The sequence below is a fragment of the Microcaecilia unicolor genome, chromosome 11, assembly GCF_901765095.1.
Source record: "Microcaecilia unicolor chromosome 11, aMicUni1.1, whole genome shotgun sequence".
Taxonomy (NCBI): Eukaryota; Metazoa; Chordata; class Amphibia; order Gymnophiona; family Siphonopidae; genus Microcaecilia; species Microcaecilia unicolor.
The window spans coordinates 185,497,234-185,521,715 of NC_044041.1; the positions used below are offsets into that span (position 1 = coordinate 185,497,234).

General features: G+C 44.5%; 1 protein-coding gene across 1 annotated transcript in view; it reads left to right on the forward strand.

Moving 5' to 3' along the window:
- LOC115480879 (leucine zipper protein 1-like) overlaps positions 1-24,211 on the forward strand; it is a 112,011-nt gene extending 87,800 nt beyond the window's left edge. Inside the window, exons 2-4 of the mRNA XM_030219847.1 lie at positions 2,388-6,814; positions 18,154-18,346; positions 22,554-24,211. Coding sequence (XP_030075707.1) covers positions 2,513-6,814; positions 18,154-18,336 — 4,485 coding nt within the window. The 5' untranslated portion in view covers positions 2,388-2,512 and the 3' untranslated portion in view covers positions 18,337-18,346; positions 22,554-24,211. The remainder of the gene's footprint in view (positions 1-2,387; positions 6,815-18,153; positions 18,347-22,553) is intronic.
- The last annotated feature ends 271 nt before the right edge of the window (positions 24,212-24,482 follow it).

Consider the following 24,482-nt stretch of genomic DNA (forward strand, 5'->3'; position numbering starts at 1 on the left):
GGCTGGGTTGTCCCTCAGCTAGAAAGGCTGGCAGCTGATTTCCAGATGTTGTCCTCAGCAGTGGTGGAGTTGGCAATTTCCCTTCACCAGTTGCATCACAGCAGCTTACAGGCCATGGACCTAAATTACTGGCTGTTCTAACTGCCCCCCCACCACCACCTTCGGATACAGGGAGGCTGGAGGGGGAGAGAGTACACTGATGGCATAGCTTAGTTCAGGGCACACTCAGCCAGTCAGGGTTTCAGGACACCCACAATAAATATGCTTGGGATAGATTTGCATTCAATGGAGGTGTTGAATGCAAATGTATCTCCTGCATATTCATTGTGGGTGTCCTAAAATCCTGACTTGAAGGTGTGTCCTGAGGACCTGGGTTGACAACCCTGGCTTAGATGGTGCAACAGCGGACTGCGATGTCAGATGAAGAGGAAACTTGGGGGAGCCTAACGCAATCCAAGACCCTTATCACAGGTAGACGCACAGATAATGCGGTGGTGTGATTCTGAGAGCTCCAGTGAAGAATTGGGGATTTCGAGATGTAGTTGGATAGATAGTTTTGAAAATGACTCTCTAAGCTTAAAGATCATGAGTACTTTGCTGTTGTGACCAGGGCTGTGGAGTCGGTACACCAAACCTTTGACTCCAACCCTTCTATTTTTCTACTATCTGACTCGAACTCCGACTCCTACTGATATTAGACTTTAAATTTATTGTTCTGGATCTAAAGTACTGGTAAATAGTAAGCTATATTTACCAGTACTTTAAATCCAGGACAAAGATAGTTATGTAAGTATAAAATGATAAATTTACCATACATTATAATGTTATAATTTTTTATTTTGAAGCTGAAGCCGGAGTCAGTACATTTTTACTGACTCTTGACTCCAATACCAACTCCACCCAAAATTGCTTCCAACTACACAGCCCTGCTTATGACCTTGCCCCTAATTTTCAAAGGCAGAATATACTTGGTCTTTGAAAATTGTCACAGGTGTAAAGTAGCTTCACATTTTTGAAACTGTTTCTTTCTCTGGCAAAATTCCTATGCACAAGAGTCTGAAATGACAAGCTGCCCGCATTATTTTGTCAAAAGGCCTTGTGATCGGAAACTGTACCCAACTTTTAGCTTTATTGAGTGACAGTAGTTTCCAGACAAGCCAGTTCATCTGGGTAAATGGCTTTGAGAATTTCCTTGTATGTGATTTAAAATAACAGGCCCAGTATTTAAAATGATTTAATCGGACAAAGATGGTGTCCTAACTTTATCCAAGTAGCTGTCTGAGTACCAGATAACATTTTGACGGCTTAGGCTCAGCATTGACTATCCAGGTGAATTCTGCCTGTTGCGGTTAGCAACTCAAAAATTGCTGACCGCCATGAGCTGAAGTTTGAGCTCAACAAGCAGCTGGAGACATCCTATATAATAAAACGCACCTCCAACATTCTGAAGCTGACTGCATGGCTGAGGCATTCCTGCTCTCTGTATCCATCTCCTGAATTGACATCACGTACTTCCGGGTTTGTCACAAGCAGAAGTGACCAACCACACGAGGTTTCTCGGCTTCAGAATGTTGGAGGTGCATTCTATTAAATAGGATTGGTCAGTTCCTTGAAGCACAGCCAGAGCTCAGCGTCCTGCACAGTAACGCTCAGATACCAGAGAGACAGAGGGGGGGGGGGGGCTGACACCAGAGAGAGGGAGGGAGGGAGGGACGGAGGGGGGAGGTATCTCTGTCACACACACACTCTCTCACAGTCAATGTCTTTCTCTCTCTCACTCTCACACACTCTGTCTCACACTATCACATTCACTCTCTATGTGTCACACAGTCACTCACACACTCTCTTGGTCTCATACACTCAGTCTCACAGAGAGTCTATGTCTCACACACACTCTCTCTCTCTCGCACACACTGTATCTGTGTGAAACACTCTCTCACACTGTGTCTCACATACGCACTTGCACACACTCTCATTCTCACACACACACTCTCTCTCTCACAGACACACTTGCACCCAGACTCACTATCTCTCTCTCACACACACACACACACACACTCGCACATTCACTCTCTCTCTCACATACAGTCACATACACTCTCTCAAACATACACACTCCGAGGAAAACCTTGCTAGCGCCCGTTTCATTTGTGTCAGAAACGGCCCTTTTTTACTAGTTTCTTAATGAATCTTGCCTAACATTTTTGAAGATGGAAACTGATTTACCCAGATGAAGGCCATATAATAAAAAAAAAAAAGTCCTGCAGGCTTTTACATAATAAAATCCAGGACTTAAACTGAATAGAGATGTTTTCCTGACACCTTATCCTTCACTTTGGACCACCATGATTTTTTTTTTCCTGATGTTTTCTTATGTTTTGTTTTAGGTTAAGATGGGCTGTGTTCTCCAAACAATTTCTGCGCCACAAGAGGCCAAAGGATAACAGCAGAGCTAAGTGGAGGCCTGGTGGATCTAACAGGAGCCTTCTGCTCCAGACCACAAGAGCTTAAGATGACGGAAGTGACGAGTTTCAAGGAGCCTTCAAATCGCCACCTGCGGTTTAAACTGCAGAGCCTCTCTCGACGCCTCGATGATCTGGAAGAAGCTACTAGAAACCTGCAGAAAGCAGAGGAGGAGGTGCTGGACCTGCAGGACAAGATCATCCAAGCAGAAGGCAGCAATTCTAGCATGCTGGCAGACGTAGAGGCCCTAAGGAAGAGGGTGCTGAAGATTGAAGGGAAGGATGAGGAGATCAGGAAAGCAGAAGAACTCTGCAGGCAGGTGAAAGTGAAACTGGAAGAGGAGGAAAGCATCTCCGGACAACTTAGATCTGACGTTGTGCAGCTCCAGAAGCAGATGGCTGACCTGGAGAAACTGGAAGAGGCCTTCAGCAGGAGTAAGAGTGACTGCATGCAGCTTTGTATCAGCCTGAATGAGGAAAAAAACTTAACCAAAAAGCTGTCTACTGAGCTGGAGCTGCTTCGAGTGAAAGTGAAGGAGATGGAGTCATCAGAGAGCAGGTTAGAGAAATCTGAGCAACAGCTGGCAAGTGACTTGGAGAAACTTAAATCTTTAACTTTGAATTTTGCCAGTGAGAGGAAAGGCCTGCTGGAGAAAGAGAAGCAGAGTGAGAAACTAATTGAGGAGCTGACACAGAAGTTAGAGCAAATTAACAAAAGCAATGCAGATGACCAAACAAGGAAGGCGCACAATCGCCTAGAAAGGTCATCAGATGCTTTCATGGAGAGAAATGATCTGAGGATTGAGGACGATTTGATTCCCCGGGAAGGCAGAAGAAAAAGGAGCTTCGATTACCTGAAGCTGCCAGACAATGAAACCAACAAAGTTGAAAATGAGAAGAATAAGAATCAGGAGGATAATAAAATCAAAGATCTTAATCAAGAAATTGAGAAACTCAAAATTCAGCTCAAGCAATTTGAAGCAGTGGAAGAGGAGCTGGAGAAAATGCAGACCACAAATAACAAGCTACAAGAGAGGTATTTGAGCGAACAGAATAAAGCAAGACTGTTAAATGACCAGGTTCAAGAGTTAACGATGCACATGAAGAAGCAGAAAGATCTGGAAAATGGCGAGGCCGAACGTGAGGAAATCCTCTCACACGAGAAGCTTCGACATGACCGAGCCAAGAACAGAGGCACTACTGCTGAATCTCCTACTGCAAAGCATACATCTCGAGAGATGTCACCCCAGCAGGGGCGGGATCGGCTCCGACACAGGGAGCCATCAGATGGTAATCCCCAGGGCACCAGGCATTCCTTGAACACCAGTGCTGCTAACAGGAGGGCAGCAAAATCGTCCTCTCTCACAGATGCAGAAAATGATGTAAAAAGAACAGGAGAGAAAGTGGTATTGTCCACTAAAGAGACGGTCTCCGTGCCACCTGAGATAAAGAAATCCAGAGAACAACCATCAGTGCTAAGCCGTTACCCGCCTGCAGCCCAGGAGCAGCACACTCAGAAATCCTGGAAGGTATCTACTAGATTGGGTAATAAAGGGGAAAGAACATTAAGGACCTATGGGGATGCTTCGTCCAGTAATACTGTTGCACTTAATGGCGACATGGGTGGGGTAATACCTGCTACAAAGGCAGCTGAAAGAGAGGCCCAGACAAGTCATTTAGAGAGTCTTGATCCCTCTTCGGAGAAGGCTTCTCTCAGAAGCGATGATGATCCCTCCAATGAATCAGGTCCGTCTTCTCACGCAGCCCCTCTGAGTTTGGAAAGCAGTTCTAGCTGTTCTTCAGCCGTGGTGGAGTCTTTGGGTTCATCTCAGAGAGGCTCTTTCGAAGTGAGAGTTCTCAGGGCAGCAGGGAATTCCGAAGATGGGGAGCTGTCAGACATTGACTCTCAGGGGACAAACTATCCAAGTTGTTCAAGGTCTCAAAAGCAGACCTTGCAGACAGCAGCACTAGAGGAGTTCAAAGGTTCGGCAAATTATGACACCTGCATCACCACTCAATCAGAACAAGGTCTGAAGTCACAAGTCAACAGGAGGGGTGGTATGAAGCCAAAAATAGCCACCAAACCAGTTGACAGTGAAAAACTTAATACCGATGCTTCATCTAACAAAGTCCTGGGTAACACTATAAACTCAAACGACGAGAAAGGAAATACTTTTGCTCAACTAGAAATGGAGAACAAAACACCATCCAGCCCCAGGGTAGGCTTAAGGGCCAGAGGGACAGGAAGGACTGCTGACTTTCAAAGTGATAAAACAGAAAGCGGAGCAGAGGAAGAATCGGAAAGACCTATAAAAGCAAAATCAAATGCCATGGAAAAAGAAGACCCTTCTCTTCGGCTCGCAGGGAAGACAAAAAGACCTTTTAGTCCCAGGGAAGCCTTGCAGACCAAAGCCATCATTAAACCAGCTATTATTGAAAAAGATATAAAAGAATTAATGAGTGGGGCTGGATCTGATGGGCGGTCAGAAAAAGGAAAGCGCTCGCCCAGAACTGTGTCTAACAAAATGACAAGCAGCATCATGATCTATCCATCAGAAGTTGTTACTCCAAGGACCATCAATACTGAGAACAGTGCCAGAGAGAAAGAGTTGTCTGAAAACTCAGACACGGTCACCGCGAGGACCAGCAGTCACGAGAGAGCCAGAGAAAGGAACACCTCTGAAAACTCAGAGACTGTCACTGCCCGGATCACTGTAACTGAGAATGGCAGAGGAAGAAAGACCTCTATGTACAAAGACTCATTCGCTGTATGGGCCAACACTGGTGAAAAAGACAGAGGAAAGAAAACCTCTGAAAACTCAGAGACTATCACCTCAAGGCCCAGCATAAGTGATAGCCTCAGAGAGACTTCTGGAAACTCAGACGCTGTTTCTGCAAGGACCGGCATTGAAGAGACAGCCAGAGAAAGAGACACTGACTCTACAAGGACTACCACAAGTGAAAGCAGCAGGGAAAGAAAGACCTCTTCTGTGATTGGAAAGACCTCTGAAAACTCAAACACTGTTACTGCAAGGACCAGCAATGGTGGGAACACCAGAGACCAAGAGACTGCCAACATATCAGACAGTCTCTCCGATAGGATTAGCATTAGTGAGAGAGCCAGGCAAAGAGAGACTGCTGAAAACTCAGAGACTGTTGTTGCAAGGACCACATCAACTGATAATCCCAGAAGAAGAAAGACCCCTATCTACTCAGAAACCATTACTACATCAAGGACCAGTACGGGTGAGAGCCCCAGAGGAAGAAAAACCTCTACGTACTCTGACTCAGTCACTGTGAGGACCAGCAGAGCTGAAAGCACCAGAGAGAGAGAGACTGTGGAAAACTCGGACACTGTGACCAGCACCGGTGAAACAGCCAGCGAAAGAGAGACTTCTGAAAATTCTAACACTGTCTCTGCAAGGATTAGCTCTGGAGAGAGAGACAGAAAAAGACCTACCTCCGAAAATTCAGACACGTCTACAAGGACCAGGATAGCCGAGAACGTCCCAGGAAGAAGAGCTCCATTGTACTCGGAAACAATTATTTCTCCGCGGACTAGTGTGGTTGAGAGTTCTAGAAGAAGAGACACCTCTGAAAACTCAGAGCTTGCCACTGCAAGAACAAACGTGCGTGATAGTGCCAGAGGAAGAGACATGCCCACATACACAGAAACTGTTACAGCAAGAACCGGCACCGGTGAGAGCGTCAGAGAGAGACATACTTCTACAAGTAATATCAGAATAATTCCAAATGAGTTACCGGTGGTGACAAACAGTATTAACACACCTTTTGAGATCTCTATTAATAAAAGCGATGTTAGCTTAAAAGTTTCTGAGCTAGAAAAGTCAGGGGACTTAAGCCCTAAGAACAAGGCTGACATTTTAATCTCCAGAAGCAGTATTACAATAAAGCCTCTGGACCCTGCTGAGAATAAGAACAATGGTAACCAGGAGCTTGCGGAGAACATTAGCTGGAAAAGCCATTCTATAGAATCGGACCCTGTGGAAGTGAAAAGTGCCCGAGCCGAAAGCTCCTGGCGGGCACGGCGCGCCTTAAATTCTTTAGAAGAGCTTGATGGCAAAGTCGATACAAGCAGGGATTCTGCCGACACAGCCTCGGCAAAGTGGAATCGGCCATCTCTGTTGGACGTAGAGGCAAAGCCAGGGAAGACACGAGAACCGTATTCTAGAAGGACCAGTGCTATAGTTCATTCCTGGAACACTCCAGAATTAGTTTCCAGAAGGAGCAAAAGCAGCCTGAGTGCTTCGGAGATCGGGACTCGGAGGAGCTATAACCCTGACTTTCTACTCTCCTCATCTCTGCTTTCGTGGGATCAAAGTCGAGTCTGGGTAAGTGAGACCCCCTCTTCTGTTGTAGTATTTAATCACGTAGGCATATGTAATGTGAACAACTTCTGAGCAGAACATTTAATTTATGAAAAAATGAAGAAAACAGGGAGGGAGTTCATTTACCCATTACAGCTGACACTTCAGATTCTGATCTGATGCTGTCATCGGGAATTTATAACCTAAGCAAAATTAGTGAAATGCAAAGCCAGTTCTGCACGTACCTTTCTAAAGTAAAAGCACAAAAGCATTGTCTGCTGAGGTCTGGAAAGCAACTAATTTAAGAGGTCCTTTTACTAAGGCGTGTAGGTGCCTGCGCATGTAGGACGCACATCAAATTGGAACTAGCGCCGGCTACTGGGTGCCCCGGGCGGTAATTCCATTTTTGATGTGCGCCCAAAACACGCGGTAGAAAGTTTCTACCATGCGGCGCTTACCCGGCGGTAATCGGCAGTGTACGCGCGCTGATGATTACCGCCCGGTTAATGCGCGAGAGCTTACCGCTAAGTCAGTGGGTGGCGGTAAGGTCTCATGCGGAAAATGGACGCGTGCTGGTTTTAATTTTGCCGCACGTCCCTTTTCGGCCACAAGAAAAAGAGGCCTTTTTTTTCGCAGGCGCTCTGAAAAATGGACCTATGTGCGTCTAAAACACACACCTATACCAACGCAGGCCATTTTTCAGCGCGCCTTAGTAAAAGGGCCTCTAAGTCTAAACCCAGACCTGGCGAATGCTGTCCCTTCAGGATATAGAGGTGGGCGTTTTTGACTACACATGAGCTGGTTTTACTGCATTTCTGACACTCCTTACCTTGGGCTGACAAATGTTGCTGTTTTTGTTTGGTTTGTTTCTTATGGAATTCTCCAAGATGTAAGTTTGGGGCAGAAATTAGTTTAAAGTGTCCCAAAAGTCAGCAGGTCACTTTTCTCACATACCTTTGCGTTGCTCCAGGGGAGTTCATTGTTAGGATCCTGCATTTGAAGCTGGGAAGTGGTGGGTTCAAATCCCAAGACGTCCCAGTTGGAAAAACAGGCTGCGACACATTACTACTAATCATTTCTATAGCGCTACTAGATGTAAGCAGCACTGTACACGTTATAAGTAGGTACTTTCTTTGTCCCTAGAGGGCTCACAATCTAAGGTTTTGTACCTGAGGCAATGGAGAGTTAAGTAACTTGCCCAAGGTCACAGGGGGCTGCAGTGGGTATTGAACCCAGGTAGCCAGGATCAAAGCCCACTGCACTAACCATTAGGCCACTCCTCCACTCCACTCCCCCACACTAGAGAACTAAACAAAGGTGAAGCCTTTACAGACAGGCTCAGAAATCAAACCAGATCTCCTGACTGGCAGCCTGGCCATTAAATCGCAGTCAGATCACCTTTCATCTTATATGTTGGTAGAAAACCAGACAGTGGCAGACAAATCTGGGTGTTTAATGGTGGCCGTTAAACAGGGGTGGAAGCAAGGTACAAGCAGGGGCATAGCTAGGTGGGCCCCCACAGATTTAGCCCTGGCCCCCTCTACTTTTGACCCCCCCCCCCCCGCTGCCACCAACCCTCCCCCGCCACCGCTGCCAGGTACCTTTGCTGGCGGAGGTCCCCAACTCTCGCCAGCTGAAGTCCTTTCCAGGGCCGGTCTCCGGTGCGTTCGCTGATCAATTTCTGTGAGTCCTGACTCCTGACGTCCTGCTTGCACGTTCTGCACAGAAAAAGATCAACGAACGTACTGGAGACCGGCGTTGAAGAGGACTTTGGCTGGCGGGCGTTGGGGACCCCCGCCAGCAAAGGTACCTCTTGGAGGTGGGGAGGGGGGGTGAAAATGGCGGGAGAGGGGTGGCAGTGCCGGGGGGGGGGGGGTTTGAAAGTGGCAGGGCTGGGGGAGGTGGGCTAAAATGTGCCCCCTCACCTTGGGCTCTGGACCCCCCCTCCCGAGGTCTGGCTACGCCTCTGGGTACAAGGCTTTTGTCATGCTGCATGGATGTGCAGTTTGTTTTTTTTAGTTAACTTTGTGTGCTGGAAAAAAAATTTAAAAAAGAGGATATATAAAAACATGTAATTTGCTGGTTATCTAAACTGGGATTATTTTCTTTGGAAAAGAGAAGTTGGTTAGGAATTATAATTATGCTACACCAGTATAGTAACAGATCTTACAAGGATCTTGGAGCCCCTCTCCATCCTAGAACAAGAATTTAATATGTTCATTTCTTTTTCCTTCAAATTTTTATTAAAGAAAATATAAAAATATAATACAAAAGCGATGCCTAAACAACCGAGTGAATAGCACATACAGTGGGGGAAATAAGTATTTGATCCCTTGCTGATTTTGTAAGTTTGCCCACTGACAAAGACATGAGCAGCCCATAATTGAAGGGTAGGTTATTGGTAACAGTGAGAGATAGCACATCACAAATTAAATCCGGAAAATCACATTGTGGAAAGTATATGAATTTATTTGCATTCTGCAGAGGGAAATAAGTATTTGATCCCCCACCAACCAGTAAGAGATCTGGCCCCTACAGACCAGGTAGATGCTCCAAATCAACTCGTTACCTGCATGACAGACAGCTGTCGGCAATGGTCACCTGTATGAAAGACACCTGTCCACAGACTCAGTGAATCAGTCAGACTCTAACCTCTACAAAATGGCCAAGAGCAAGGAGCTGTCTAAGGATGTCAGGGACAAGATCATACACCTGCACAAGGCTGGAATGGGCTACAAAACCATCAGTAAGACGCTGGGCGAGAAGGAGACAACTGTTGGTGCCATAGTAAGAAAATGGAAGAAGTACAAAATGACTGTCAATCGACAAAGATCTGGGGCTCCACGCAAAATCTCACCTCGTGGGGTATCCTTGATCATGAGGAAGGTTAGAAATCAGCCTACAACTACAAGGGGGGAACTTGTCAATGATCTCAAGGCAGCTGGGACCACTGTCACCACGAAAACCATTGGTAACACATTACGACATAACGGATTGCAATCCTGCAGTGCCCGCAAGGTCCCCCTGCTCCGGAAGGCACATGTGACGGCCCGTCTGAAGTTTGCCAGTGAACACCTGGATGATGCCGAGAGTGATTGGGAGAAGGTGCTGTGGTCAGATGAGACAAAAATTGAGCTCTTTGGCATGAACTCAACTCGCCGTGTTTGGAGGAAGAGAAATGCTGCCTATGACCCAAAGAACACCGTCCCCACTGTCAAGCATGGAGGTGGAAATGTTATGTTTTGGGGGTGTTTCTCTGCTAAGGGCACAGGACTACTTCACCGCATCAATGGGAGAATGGATGGGGCCATGTACCGTACAATTCTGAGTGACAACCTCCTTCCCTCCGCCAGGGCCTTAAAAATGGGTCGTGGCTGGGTCTTCCAGCACGACAATGACCCAAAACATACAGCCAAGGCAACAAAGGAGTGGCTCAGGAAGAAGCACATTAGGGTCATGGAGTGGCCTAGCCAGTCACCAGACCTTAATCCCATTGAAAACTTATGGAGGGAGCTGAAGCTGCGAGTTGCCAAGCGACAGCCCAGAACTCTTAATGATTTAGAGATGATCTGCAAAGAGGAGTGGACCAAAATTCCTCCTGACATGTGTGCAAACCTCATCATCAACTACAGAAGACGTCTGACCGCTGTGCTTGCCAACAAGGGTTTTGCCACCAAGTATTAGGTCTTGTTTGCCAGAGGGATTAAATACTTATTTCCCTCTGCAGAATGCAAATAAATTCATATACTTTCCACAATGTGATTTTACGGATTTAATTTGTGATGTGCTATCTCTCACTGTTACCAATAACCTACCCTTCAATTATGGGCTGCTCATGTCTTTGTCAGTGGGCAAACTTACAAAATCAGCAAGGGATCAAATACTTATTTCCCCCACTGTATATGCAAATGGAAAAATAACCATCCACACTTAATGTTGCTTCATAAATCCAAATTCTGAAAGGGTAACATCGCTACTTAAAGCTTCACATTGGATCCCCAAAATAGCAAGGATAGAATTTAAAACTTTGTGTTTAGTTCGTAAAATAATAAACACAACTGAGCTTTAGTGGGTTTCCTTCTGCCATTGCAGGGAAGTTTTGTAGCTACAACCTTCACTTGCTTTAAGATGGACTTGAGCTCTGTGGGTTTGGCTGTGATTCTGGGAGCCGCAGCACGGTTGACTTGCTATCGGCCCTCTAGTCTAGTAGATGTGGAAGGCATGAGGCACAACATCAGGTTAACATGCTCAGGATGTTAACTGGGAAGGAGTGGGAGCAGAATGGTTGTTGAGTTTGAACGAATGAACTTTGCTAACTCTAGAGCAATGTCGAAGGGTTCAGTCTGGAAGAAGACATGTCCTCCAACTTCTGGTCAGCAAGATGGGGTTTACTGCCCGGAATAAAACAAGATGTTTGGGACATAGGGTTTGGGAAAAGAAAGAGCTTAGGAATAACGATGATGAATTGAGATGGGAGGTGCAGATACTGAGAGATGGATTTGCATTTTTCTGGACCACCTGGAGAGGAGCTGCAAGCCAGGTAGAAGAGGGCTTAATATGATTAACCTCTTCTAACCTAACCAACAGTGGAGTGCCCCAGGCATCTGTACTGGGACCAATGCTATTTAACATATTCATTAATGATCTGGAAGTGGGAAGCACGAGTGAGGTGATTACATTTGCAGATGACACTAAGCTATTCAAAATTGTTAAAATGCATGCGGATTGTGAAAAATTGCAGGAAGACCATAGGAAATTGGAAGACTGGGCATCTAAATGGCAAATGAGATTTAATGTGGACAAGTGCAAAGTGATGCACATTGGGAAGAATAATCCAAATCAATTTGATGCGAGGTTCCACCCTAGGAGTCAGCACCCAAGAAAAAGATCTAGGTGTCATTGCGGACAATACGCTGAAATCTTCTGCCCGCTGTGTGGTGGTAGCCAAAAAAGCAAACAGAATCCTAGGAATTATTAGGAAAGGGATAAAAAAAAATAAGGCAAAGAATATTATAATTCCTCTGTATTGCTCCATGGTGCGATCATACCTTGAGTATTGTGTGCAATTCTGGCCACCATGTCATAAAAAACATATGGCAGAATTAAAAAGGTTCAAAGAAGGGTGACCAAAATGATTAAGGGGATGGAACAGCTCTCATATAAGGAAAGGCTTATGAGGTTAGGACTCTTCAGCTTGGAAAAGAGAAGGTTGAGGGGGGGATATGATAGAAGTCTGAAAAATAATGGTGTAGAATGAGTAAATGTAATCAAATTTTTACTCTTTCAAAAAGTACAAAGACTAGGAGACCCTCAAGGAAGTTACATGGCTCTAATTTTAAAACGAATAGGAGGAAGTATTTTTTTCACTCAATGAATAGTTAAGCTCTGAAACTTGTTGGTAGAGGATGTGGTATCAGTGGTTAGTGTATCGGTTTTAAAAAGGTTTGGACAAGTTTTTGGAGGAAAAATCCATAGTCTGCTACTGAGATAGATAGATATGGAGCAAGCCACTGTTAGTCCCTGGAATCAGTAGCGTGAATCTTGCCACTATCTAGGATTCTGTCAGGTACTTGCGACCTGAATTGGCCACTGTTAGAAGCAGGATACAGGGCTAGATGGACCATTGATATGACCCAGTATGGCTGTTCTTATGTTCTTAAGGCGAGAGGAAATGGATTAGTATAAAGTAATACGGCCAACAATGCAGATTGTTTTTAATCAGCTTCTTACAACATTATTCTGTTCTACATCCTCCTCAATCCGGATTCCGATCAAATCAGAGCACAGAAACCATAACCATTGCCTTTCTTACTGAGAATCATTCTACTCTTGATTCAGGTAATTTGGTTCTTCTTCTTTCTCTTGATTTTTCTGCTGCCTTCAACCTCATGGAACACTCCTTATTTATTTATTTATTGCACTTGTATCCCACATTTTCCCACCTATTTGTAGGCTCAATGTGGCTTACAAAGATCTGTTATGGCAGCACCATAGCAGGGAAGAAATACAATTGGTGTTGCAAAGAGATAAAAGAAACAAGAGGATCTGGTTATGCAGCTGTACAGTGAGACATTCTGGATGAAGGAGTGTAAGGGTAGTGTTCAAGTAGTTATGGGTTCTCGTGGTAGGCTTTGTTAAAGAGAGAGGTTTTCAAAGCTTTGCGGAAGCTAATTAATTCGTTGATCGTTTTCAAGTGGGTTGGTAGTGCATTCCCCATCTTCGTACTTACGTAGGAAAAGCTGGACGCATGTGTTAGTTTGTATTTGACCCCTTTACAGCTGGGGAAGTGTAGGTTGAGAAAGGTGCGGGAAGATCGATTATTACTGCCAAGGCTCTCCAATATTGGTCTGGGGGGGGGGGGGGGTGCTGTTTTAGATGGGTTTGCATCTTTACCTCTTTACAATCCTCTGCTTCCCACCAACTCACGTGTGGTGTTCCCCAAGGTTCTCTCTCCTTTACTTTTCAATATTTTCCTTAGTCCGCTGGCAAGAGTAGTCCAGGACTACAACATTAGAACTTTTTATTATGCCAAAGATAGCTTTTTACTTTGCCCAACTTCACCTTTTACACTAGACCTTAAACCATTGAAAAATTGCCTGTCAGCCCTGTCTCACTGGTTCCATGTGCATAAATTAGTTCTAAATCCAGAAAAGACAGTAACGTGTTGGATGCCTGATTATCATCCGCAACTGTCCCTGATCCTGCATCTATTTGGCATGGACACATACCACCCTGTACAGTCATTTCATTACCTAGGGGTGGTAATTGATTCACATCTGACTTTCGAAGCTCAGATTTCTCGTCTGGTACAACTTGGTTTTCTGACACTTCGTCGTCTTCGCTTTCTACGCAGTCTCAAACTATTCTACTATGCATACTGGTAGCAGATATTCTTAATGTCATGATTTGACTATTTTACAAACGTTACATAACGCTGTTGCTCATTTCTTATGTTGTGCAACAACAAAAAAAAGATATTACTCCATTACTACGGTCTTTACATTGGTTAACAATTCATTTTCATACCCAATTTAAGATCTTGTGTTTGCCCTTTAAGGCCTACCATTTGGGTTCCCCCTCTTATTTGTCTAGCATGGTTATTCCACATACCCCCGTCTCAGTGGTCACCATTTTATTCTCCCTACACCAAAGAAGGTGCACTATGAAAATAACAGAACATCTGCATTCTTTTGTTTAGCTCCAAAACTATTGAATGATCTATCCACCTATATCAGATGGGATCTCTTCTTTTCAAAATTTAAATCCTACTTGAAAACATATTATTTTGAACTGGCTTATGGATCACTAAGTTCCTGATCCTTTTTCGATTTGGTTATGTCTGATGGACTTGTGCGCAATCTCCTCCCCTCATCATCTCAGAATTTTTTCTTCCTGCTTCTTTGGACATCCAGCAATAGTTGGAACCTGCCTGTACTGGACTGTGGCCCGTTTATGTTTTAAACTACAGAAGACAGAATTTAAGAGGTGTTTTCAAGGGACTGATTTAAGGGAAGGTTGCAGTGACTCCTAGGGAAAGTGGTATAACCAGAAAATAACAATGAGCTGTAACCCCGGGGGGGGGGGGGGGGGGGGGGGTGGGGGGGGTGATTACAGCACATTTCACTTCCATTCAGCACCTTGGTCTGGACAGCTCCTGGGACCGACAGATATTAGGGATGTGTTCAGTTCATTAGTAGGCCTTAAAAAATCAATTTGATATGCATTAACCTATGAACTACTATGCATTAAGTCAGCATGCATTTAAAGTTTTAATGCATATTAAAAGTGTGACTTGAGCTGGGGAAAAAAGTCTGAAAATCAGGAAAAATGGCCATACCAACCAGAAATGGAACCAAAATGTTTGTTGTCTGCAAATTCCTAATGGCTATCCGCATTTTGAAACTCTTGCAGAATGCTAAAACCATAAGTTACTTTTCATGGAAAAAGCCGGAGCTAATGTCGTTAGACGCTTTCTACTGCGACAGGTTTTCAGGCAAATGTCTTTCACTTTGCAAAATCAATGGCTTAAAACGTACCCAGAGACTCCCTCCCTTCATAGACAGTTCAAAAATTGCCCCATAAATAATATTCTTAATATTTCTTTGGTAATTCTGATTTCTATTTCATTCCTGAGATGATAAAAGAATTGAAAGGTCTTTGACAGCTTCTGCTACTTCTGAGTTGGGGCACTTCTCAAGTTTCTTTCTTAGATCCTGTATCCCTTTTAGAAAAAAGCTGCCTCAGGGAAAAATTTTCAGAAAGTCTACATATCTCCAGATTAAGTGGCTGGTTTTAATGTATGTACTATGGGTGAATTTTCTGAGAGAAATGACCTGCTGTCTTAAAACACTCCCCAGGAAACACCCCCTCCAAATGCGGCTACAGTTAATATGCATTGTGGAGCACTGCAGCACTTTCAGGCAGGAGGACAGCCTACAAATGGCCGACTTCCACATATCAATTCTAGTTGCTTATTTAAGGGCCCTGTTTACTGAGCTGCATTGTAGGCGTGCTAATGTTTTTAGCATGCGCTAACACTAGAAACATCCGTAGGAATATATGGTATCTAGCGTCAGTGCGCGTTAATTATTCACCTAGTGAAAAAAACAAACAAAACAAAATAAATAAGATCTCTTCGCAAATAGTACATGCTAGCAGAATACCGCACTGTGGTCACACATGGAAATCACATGATTCAACAACTATATCACAAGGGACCAGAGATCAATATGAAGGCAAAAAAACCGAAATGGAAACCTCAAGAAGTATTTATTCTACCTTTGTTGTCTGAGCATTTTATTTTTTTGTTCCCTTTGGTCCCAGTGTCTCTTTTCTGCATCTCTGAATCTTTGCTCTAGCCTGTCCATTTGACATTTCTTCTCACTTCATGTCCACCATCCTTATCTATCCTAACATCTTCCCTTTGTGTCCCTTACCGTCCTCCATTTTCAGCATCTGCCCTCTCAGTGTCCCGATCTAGCCCTTATATTCAGCATTTCCCCTCTGTGTGTGTCTTGCCCTATCCTGCATTTCTTCCTCTCTTTCTCTGTCCCTATCCCTCACCCTATGATCAGCATTACTCTCCTATGTCCCTGTCCCTCCCAGTGTCCAGCATTACCCCTCTGTGTCCCTATCCCTTCTCTCTCCATGTCCAGCATCTCTTCTCTGTCTCCGTGTCCCTCCCTTTTTCTTCTTCCTGGGGCCAGTATCTCTCCCTGTAGCTTCCCACACACACACCACACCCTCCACCCTGCGTCCAGTATCTCTCCCTGTCTCTTCCCACCCACATCCTCACACATTTCAGTATGGCTCACTCCTGGGTCTCCAGTGTCTCTCCCCCTCTCTTCCATCTAGCATCTTTTCACATTTCTTCTCCCCCCTGTCTGTATCTTCCTCCCCTCCACCAAGCTGGTCCAGCATCTATCCCTCTCCTTGCTGTCCCTCCCTCCCCTCCCCTCTTCTGAAGCACTTTGACTCCAGCCACTAGGAGTCACTCTAAGCTATGACAGTGACTCCATCTGTCCCAGAGACTGTGAACACCAACTCAGGGATTGAACGGGGCACAGTCTACTGGTCTGGAACTGAATTTTAAATAGCAAGAAGTTCAGCTCCTCTCTTCCTCTCATCAGACATACGTTAATCAAAAATAAAATGCCCCTCATATACAGTGACAGATCTAGGGTTCACCTTTGCCACTGTCTTCCTCTTCCCAACCCCCCTTCCTTTGACTCATTCTATGGTCCTCTTCACTTCTGAAGTGGGAGAAGCTGCTGGACTTGCCACAGTAACAGCAGCAGGCAGTGAGCACAGGGACTCAACTATAAGGTGCTCGCAGGAACCCATCCTCTGTTCTCAGTGCCTGTTGAATACAGGCTCCTTGGTGCAGGGAGTCTCTCTCCTATGTGTCTGTACAGTACTGTGTACAGCTTTGTAGCGATCTATCAAAATGTAGTGGTACTGCTAAGATAGCAGCCCCTGAGCTTGAGACTGACTGCACCTTATGGGGACATTAAAATGGAGACCAGAAGTTGAGGAGAGGAGACAAGGTTACCCATAATATCTGATGGGGGGTGGAGGGAAGAATTGGGATAGGTCATATTGATGTTGGAATGTTGGAAGTATTACATTGGCCCCCATCAGTGGCATAGCCAATGGGGGGGGGGGGGGGAGAGAGAGCCTCCTTGGGCTCAGGCTCCTTCCAAACATGCAGTTCCCATTAAATGGCTGCTGGTGGGGATGCCAAAGTCCTGCCAACCAAAGAAATTTGTTGCCGAGCTGCTCCCTTCCTCCTCATGCTGCTGCAGTACCAGAAGTTATCAGCAGTGTGTCTCCAGCTGCCGATGCTGGGACTCCCCGAGAATGCTCGAGGAGTCTCAGCGTTGGTGGCTGGAGGCTCGCCAACTATTACTTCTGTACTGCAGTAGCATGCGGACGAGGTCTGGCTGGTGGGGCTTTGGCATCCATGCCAGGAACGATACTATTTTGATAATCTGGTGGGGTGGGGGGCAGAGGGAGGGAGGGAATGCCCCCCTTCCAGTCCATTGCTTCTCCCTAGATTGGATGGCTGGCTACACCCCTGGCGCCTATTGAGATCCCTCCTCACTTCTAGAAAAGTTCTGCCGTTCTTGATTGTACTGTATTCCAGTTTCATATTTACAACGTCTGCTCATTCCCTCTGCTCCCCTTCGCACACTCTGGTCCTCTAATGCTGGTCTCCTTTCCCTCCCTCCTCCTCCTGTCATTCGTCTGGACGTTACTCGTGCCTCTGCTTTCAGTTATATCAGTCCTATGCTCTGGAACTTACTCCCCTTGCAGATTCGCTCTGAACCCTCTTCCGTTGCTTTGAAAACTGCACTCAACACTCACCTTTTCAGATTGGCTTTTCCATCTTGTCTTCCTTATTTCGTATCTTTTGTCTTTTTCTTCTCAGGTGTCCACATTTTTATATTGTACCCTGCTTAGATACCATTGTTTTTGGTCCCTTGTGGTATATCAAATTGACAAATGATGATGAAGATAATGAGAGTGTGTTTTTTCAAATCAGTCGTCATTAATGCATGTCAGATAATTACTGGACATATTACAGCATTGTACTATAATAGTTTGTGTTGGTGAGTTATGGCAAGGTATTACAGCCCTGAACAAAGGTATGGGGGAGGGGTAACCCGTATGGAAAGGTAGCAAAAATCCTCACCCTCTACCCATGCAGAAAATGGCCCATCTTAGGCTGTATTCGCTGTCATTGACTGTGTCACTGCACTGCTGTTAGCTTGTGACTGTGCTGTACTTCATCATTGTAAAGGAAAATTTGCCACCTATTGTTACATTACTGTGCTGAGGGATAGCTGTGTTTGCTGGTGCAGGAGGAGAGCTCAGACCTGTTATACAGCACCAGAAGGAGACGCGACAGAGAACGGGCTCGGAGGCTGGACCTTGCAGGGAACAGATCGTCCCCCAGAACTGCACTCCAGACAGATTCCTATCCAAAGGGCACCAAGGTGGAGGAGAGGGTGCGGCAGCTCAACCATTATCTGGAGGAGAAATAACTGCTGTGTGGTAAGAGCCTTTCTGGGAGTGGTCATGTGACTTAATATGCCATAATTTACTGACACTACGCAAGCAGCTTTCAGGCCCTGAATGGGAGCCGAAAGCAAAGAGCTCTGCAGAGTGACTTTACAGTGCATTCTATGTCTCAGGAAGGGCCCAGACATCTTAGGATGGGTGTGGTGCACAAAAAAACACTTATCAGTACTGACCAAACTGTTTGTTACACAAACATCTAATCCACGATGAGAAGCTCTGCTAGTAAAAATAAGAGGAAGCAAGAAAACATTCAAACTAATTGTATAATTCTATTTAATTTTATGGACCACCCATCTGGTAAAAAATAAAACCAATCTAGGCAGTTAACATGGTCAAAAATCAGACAAACATACAACAGACTAAACATCAGATAATACCTAAAACTTGTGGGGATAAGAACGTAAGAACATAAGCTTAGCCATGCTGGGTCAGATCAGTGGTCCATGTAGCCCAGTATCCTGTTTTCCAAACAGTGGCCAAGCCAGGTCACAAGTACCTGGCAGAAACCCAAAAAGTAGCAACATTCCATATAGAACCCCAGAGAGTAGCAACATTCCAGTCAGAATCTCAAATAGTAGCAACATTCCATGTAGAACTCCAAAGAGTAGCAACGTTCCATTCAGAATCTCAAATAGTAGCAACATTCCAAGTAGAACCCCAAAGAGTAGCAACATTCCAGTCAGAATCTCAAATAGTAGCAACATTCCATGTAGAACTCCAAAGCGTAGCAATGTTCCATTCAGAATCTCAAATAGTAGCAACATTCCAAGTAGAACCCCAAAGAGTAGCAACATTCCATTCAGAATCTCAAATAGTAGCAACATTCCAAGTAGAACTCCTAAGAGCGGCAACATTCCATTCAGAATCTCAAATAGTAGCAACATTGCATGTAGAACCCCAAAGAGTAGCAGCATTTCATTCAGAATCTCAAATAGTGGCAACATTCCAAGTAGAACCCCAAAGAGTAGCAACATTCCATTCAGAATCTTAAATAGTAGCAACGTTCCAAGTAGAACCCCAAAGAGTAGCAGCATTCCATTCAGAATCTCAAATAGTAGCAACATTCCAAGTAGAACCCCAAAGAGTAGCAACATTCCAGTCAGAATCTCAAATAGTAGCAACATTCCATGTAGAACTCCAAAGCGTAGCAATGTTCCATTCAGAATCTCAAATAGTAGCAACATTCCAAGTAGAACCCAAAGAGTAGCAACATTCCATTCAGAATCTTAAATAGTAGCAACGTTCCAAATAGAACCCCAAAGAGTAGCAGCATTCCATTCAGAATCTCAAATAGTAGCAACATTCCATGTAGAACCCCAAAGAGTAGAAGCATTCAATTGAGAACTCCAAAGCGTAGCAATGTTCCATTCAGAATCTCAAATAGTAGCAACATTGCATGTAGAACCCCAAAGAGTAGCAACATTCCATTCAGAATCTCAAATAGTAGCAACATTCCATATAGAACTCCAAAGAGCAGCAACATTCCATTCAGAATCTCAAATAGTAGCAACATTCCATGTGGAACCCCAAAGGGTAGCAGCATTCCATTCAGAATCTCAAATAGTGGCAACATTCCAAGTAGAACCCCAAAGAGTAGCAATATTCCATTCAGAATCTTAAATAGTAGCAACGTTCCAAGTAGAACCACAAAGAGTAGCAACATTCCATTCAGAATCTCAAAGAGTAGCAACATTCCATATTACAAATCCCAGGGCAAGGAGTTGCTTCCCTTGTCTGTCTCACTAGCAAGCTATGGACTTTTCTACCACGAATTTGTCCAAACCTTTTTTTTAAACCCAGATACACTAACCGTTGTTACCACATCCTCTGCAAAGAGTTCCAGAGCTTAACTATTCGTTGAGTGAAAACATATTTCCCCCTATTTGTTTTAAAAGTATTTCCATGTAACTGTGTCATTCTCTAGCCACTGGTAAAGCATTCCTCACCCTTCCTGAGACTACAGACATGTCACTACACACTCACCTTCTTTTGTTGTGAGGGATGCACATCTATTAGCCACCTTAGCTACAAAAGGAATCTGCAGCCCTATCACTCCTCATGACTTTCCAACTTAATCCTTAACTACCCTAAACAATTCCCGAGGGAAATCCAACTGCATGAATTCTCTGGCAGAAAATTTGTTGTAGCCTTTTGAAGTATAACTATTCATCAGCTGTAAATATTCTTCCATCATACTCTACCCCCATCAGTAACAAGGAGCAATAATAATGTCATTATTGATTTCCAATCAGTGATCAATTGCTTGGCACAGTTCGCCATTGAGAGAATAGCAAAGAAGGATAAACCATGACAGATGATTGGCCATGCACAAGGTGGAATTTAGTCCTCAAGGCACAGAATTGATCATGAAAGATCTGAAATTTTTAAGATAACTGCCCTGAGTTGTTGGAGTGGAGGAGTGGCCTAGTGGTTAGGGTGGTGGACTCTGGTCCTGAGGAACTGAGTTCAATTCCCACTTCAGGCACAGGCAGCTCCTTGTGACTCTGGGCAAGTCACTTAACCCTCCATTGCCCCATGTAAGCCGCATTGAGCCTGCCATGAGTGGGAAAGCGCAGGGTACAAATGTAACAAAAATAAAATAGATACTATTGGAGATTCTACTTGGAATGTTGCTACTATTGGAGATTCTACATGGAATGTTGCTATTCCACTAGCAACATTCCATGTAGAAGGCTGCGCAGGCTTCTGTTTCTGTGAGTCTGACGTCCTGCACGTACGTGTACGTGCAGGACGTCAGACTCACAGAAGCAGAAGCCTGCGCGGCCACATTGGTGATCTGCAAGGGCCGACTTCTACATGGAATGTAGAATCTCAAATAGTAGCAACAGTGGAGGAGTGGCCTAGTGGTTAGGGTGGTGGACTTTGGTCCTGAGGAACTGAGTTCGATTCCCACTTCAGGCACAGGCAGCTCCTTGTGACTTTGGGCAAGTCACTTAACCCTCCATTGCCCCATGTAAGCCGCATTGAGCCTGCCATGACTGGGAAAGCTTGGGGTACAAATGTAACTAAAATAAAGTTTGTTCAGTCAAATCAGCAAACTAAATCCAAAAGAGATTTGGAAACCTTTTTTTGAATTTTCCAAAACTCAGAAGTGGATTTGGAGATATGGATGAAATAGCCTTGGCATTTTGGGAAGATTTATACTGCACTGGGCTTCGCCGTTTTTTTTTTTTTTTTTTTAATTTTTCAGATGTCCCCCCAGGTCTTTTGAGGGAATGCCAGCTGAAAGCCTCCAGATTGAGTTTAACTGTGAATTGTTTGAGATTATGTATGTGCTGATCACCACTGAACAGTGACAGTGATGTCCCCACTATAAGGCCGTCGATTACTGTAAGCCAGGCTTGTCCAACCCTTTTCCATCGGAGGCCACGTTTTATCTTTTGTAACATGCAGAGGGCCAAAAACACGCACCATCTTATTTTGCCAAATAGTGGCAAATATGACAGTGCATCGTCCTCTCCCCAGCTTTCACCTATTCTCGCTGTCATCCCCCCAAAGCCTTCACCCAGTCTGTCATTCATGTAACCCCCCCACAAAGCCTTCCTTCAGTCTCTGTCATTCATGTAACCCCCCCCAAGCCTTCCCCTAGTCTCTGTCGCGCATATAAACCCACCCAGCCCTTACCCAGTCTTTTTCACTTATGTAACCCCCCCCCCCCCCCCCAGCCTTCACCCAGTCTTTCTCAGTCATGTAGACCCTCTAGCTTTCACCTAGTTTCTTTTCCCTCACCTGGTGGTTTCGGCTGCTTGAAAAACAGCAGGATTCCTGCTTCCCCCACCCTGACCTGGCTCTCTCTGCAAGCTTGAGCCACAAGGTGTCAGATGTTCAGGTTGGTCTTGTGGTTTCAAGTCTCGATGTAAGCATTTGTGGGGGCCAGGTTGGAAGAACCTGCTATAAGCCATTGAGTATCAACAATTAATCTCCTTCAGAGGCTTATCATTTGTCCTGTCTGATTTTTCCTTTTCCCCACCCATTATTTGCAATTAGGGAGTTTATTTTACTTTGCTCCTGAGTGCTATAAAGAAGATAATGGGGTATTTGTTTGCTTTTCTATTAATTTCCACGCAGCTGCTTGTGATTTCTGTCATCCATTTATTCAAAGGCAGAGCTTGAGGTGTCTACAAAGTCAGTTGGTTTATTAACCCATATTTTCTTCCAGATAACCTGATGGCTGGCTACAGAGTCAACCAAAAAGATGGCTCCTGGTGTTCTGGTGAAAGTTCCACTCCGTTCCACTTGGCTGAAAGAAGGACAAGAACCTCCAGGAATCAATTTTCACGCTTTGTAAATAACCTCCTTAAAGTCCTCTATTTTTTTTTTGGCCTGTTGGTAGCTTTTCCGGCATATTGTCTGAACATGCAAGGAGAGGAAGTGTATGGGCGTTACTCAGGGTGACACGTGAGCCCACCTCTCATGGTTCTACCACGTGGCTGGCCACGGACTTGGCTGCTGTCTGTTCCAAAGGAAGGGAAAGTCTGTTCTGTGGTAGTAAAAGCATTTGGGGTGAATGGTCACCAGCCTTGGCAGATGCCATAAAAGTATAGACTTAAGTACAAAAGAGAGAACTTTACTAACCCTTTTAATTTATAATGGATGCGACATCGATTTAAGAAGCTTACTTCAGTTTCCCGTGCTCTTCTCTAAAAAAGCGTGATGCCTTGGCCTTTTTGAACACGCAGGTTTTGTGCATCACCTCCGCGCTCATATCCAACTTCCATCATTCCAAAATGAAGACGCATCATTTGCCAGCACTTCTTAAAGAACAGGGGCCAGGACGCAGCCCCTAAAGTGAAAGTATAGGAAGGTAACATAGGACAGTGCTTCAGCCAACCCCACTGAAGAAGACTGGGATATATATATATATATTTAAATATATATTTTTAAATTATTTTTAGTTTCTGAGACTTTTTTAAGCTTCCTGATCTTTTTTTCTGTTCCATGCAAGTGTTCTTCATGATGTGCCGGGCCAAATGCTAAATAGGTCATGTTATGTATAAGACGGCTGTATTAGGTAAATATTTGACGGAGGCAGGTGGCACCTTATAGACTTAACCAGTTTATTGAGGCCTGAGCTTTCAAGGACTGAAGTTTGCTGTGTCATCTCTGTAAATTATCATGTCCATTTGCAGCTAAAGGTATTAAAACTTAGCTCCTTTTTTTTGCAAGCTTACAGAGCACGGAAAGGAGACCTGGAGAATGGTGTTCTGGACAAGTCTCCCTTGCTTACAAACCAGTGACAACATTGCAAATTTGTTTAATCAGCTGGGGAAAATACCATTATGTACTCTAGACGTGCTTAACAGGTGATACTAGAGGCAACCCTGAAACCACACGGTCCTGCCACTCTTGAAGTTGTCCTGGGGAAGAAACTGCAGCCTCAGAGGACATATTGGCTGTTAAAGGCTTCGCAGTAGATTAGAAGCCAAGTGGGGGCATGATTGGTATTCCATGTAGGTGCTTACGTTGTTCTTTACAGGAAATTCATCCACCCTTCAAAGTGCTGTGTAATTTATGGCGGATGATTTAACTTATAGAACCCTATCACATCTGATGTGTTCCTCCCCTAAAACCAGACCTGGGCACTGATTTCATTTTAAGCAGAATGTCGTCTTTCTAGCACCTACGTTCATGGACAGGCAAGCACTGGGGTCTTGAAGTGAGGAAGTGGAATGGTCTTATAACGACCCCTTGCTGTAAGGAGGAACATATCACGGCAGGTGGGGTTGACGCTGTCATAAGTGGAATATTTTTTATATGGATTCTAATAAGGGTAGTTAATTCTATGCGATAAGCTCTACAAGCGAGATACATCTAGGTATCAGAAAAGCAGAACACTCCTGAAATGGACATTTTAAAAATTAAACCAGTGGGACTTGTTCACAGTCTTAAATTAAAATATATTTTAGATAAAGCCCCCTTTTCATGCATTTTGTCTATAGAAGCCTCGCTGTGCTTTCTGTAAATAACCTTCCTCTAGCGCAGCAGTTAAGTAAAGCTGGAGGTGGATTCTGTCCTTGTGGGTTGCATGGAGTGAAGAAAGCTGCTTCAGTTTCTTCTTGTATGTATTAAACAGGCCTTTTTCTTTATG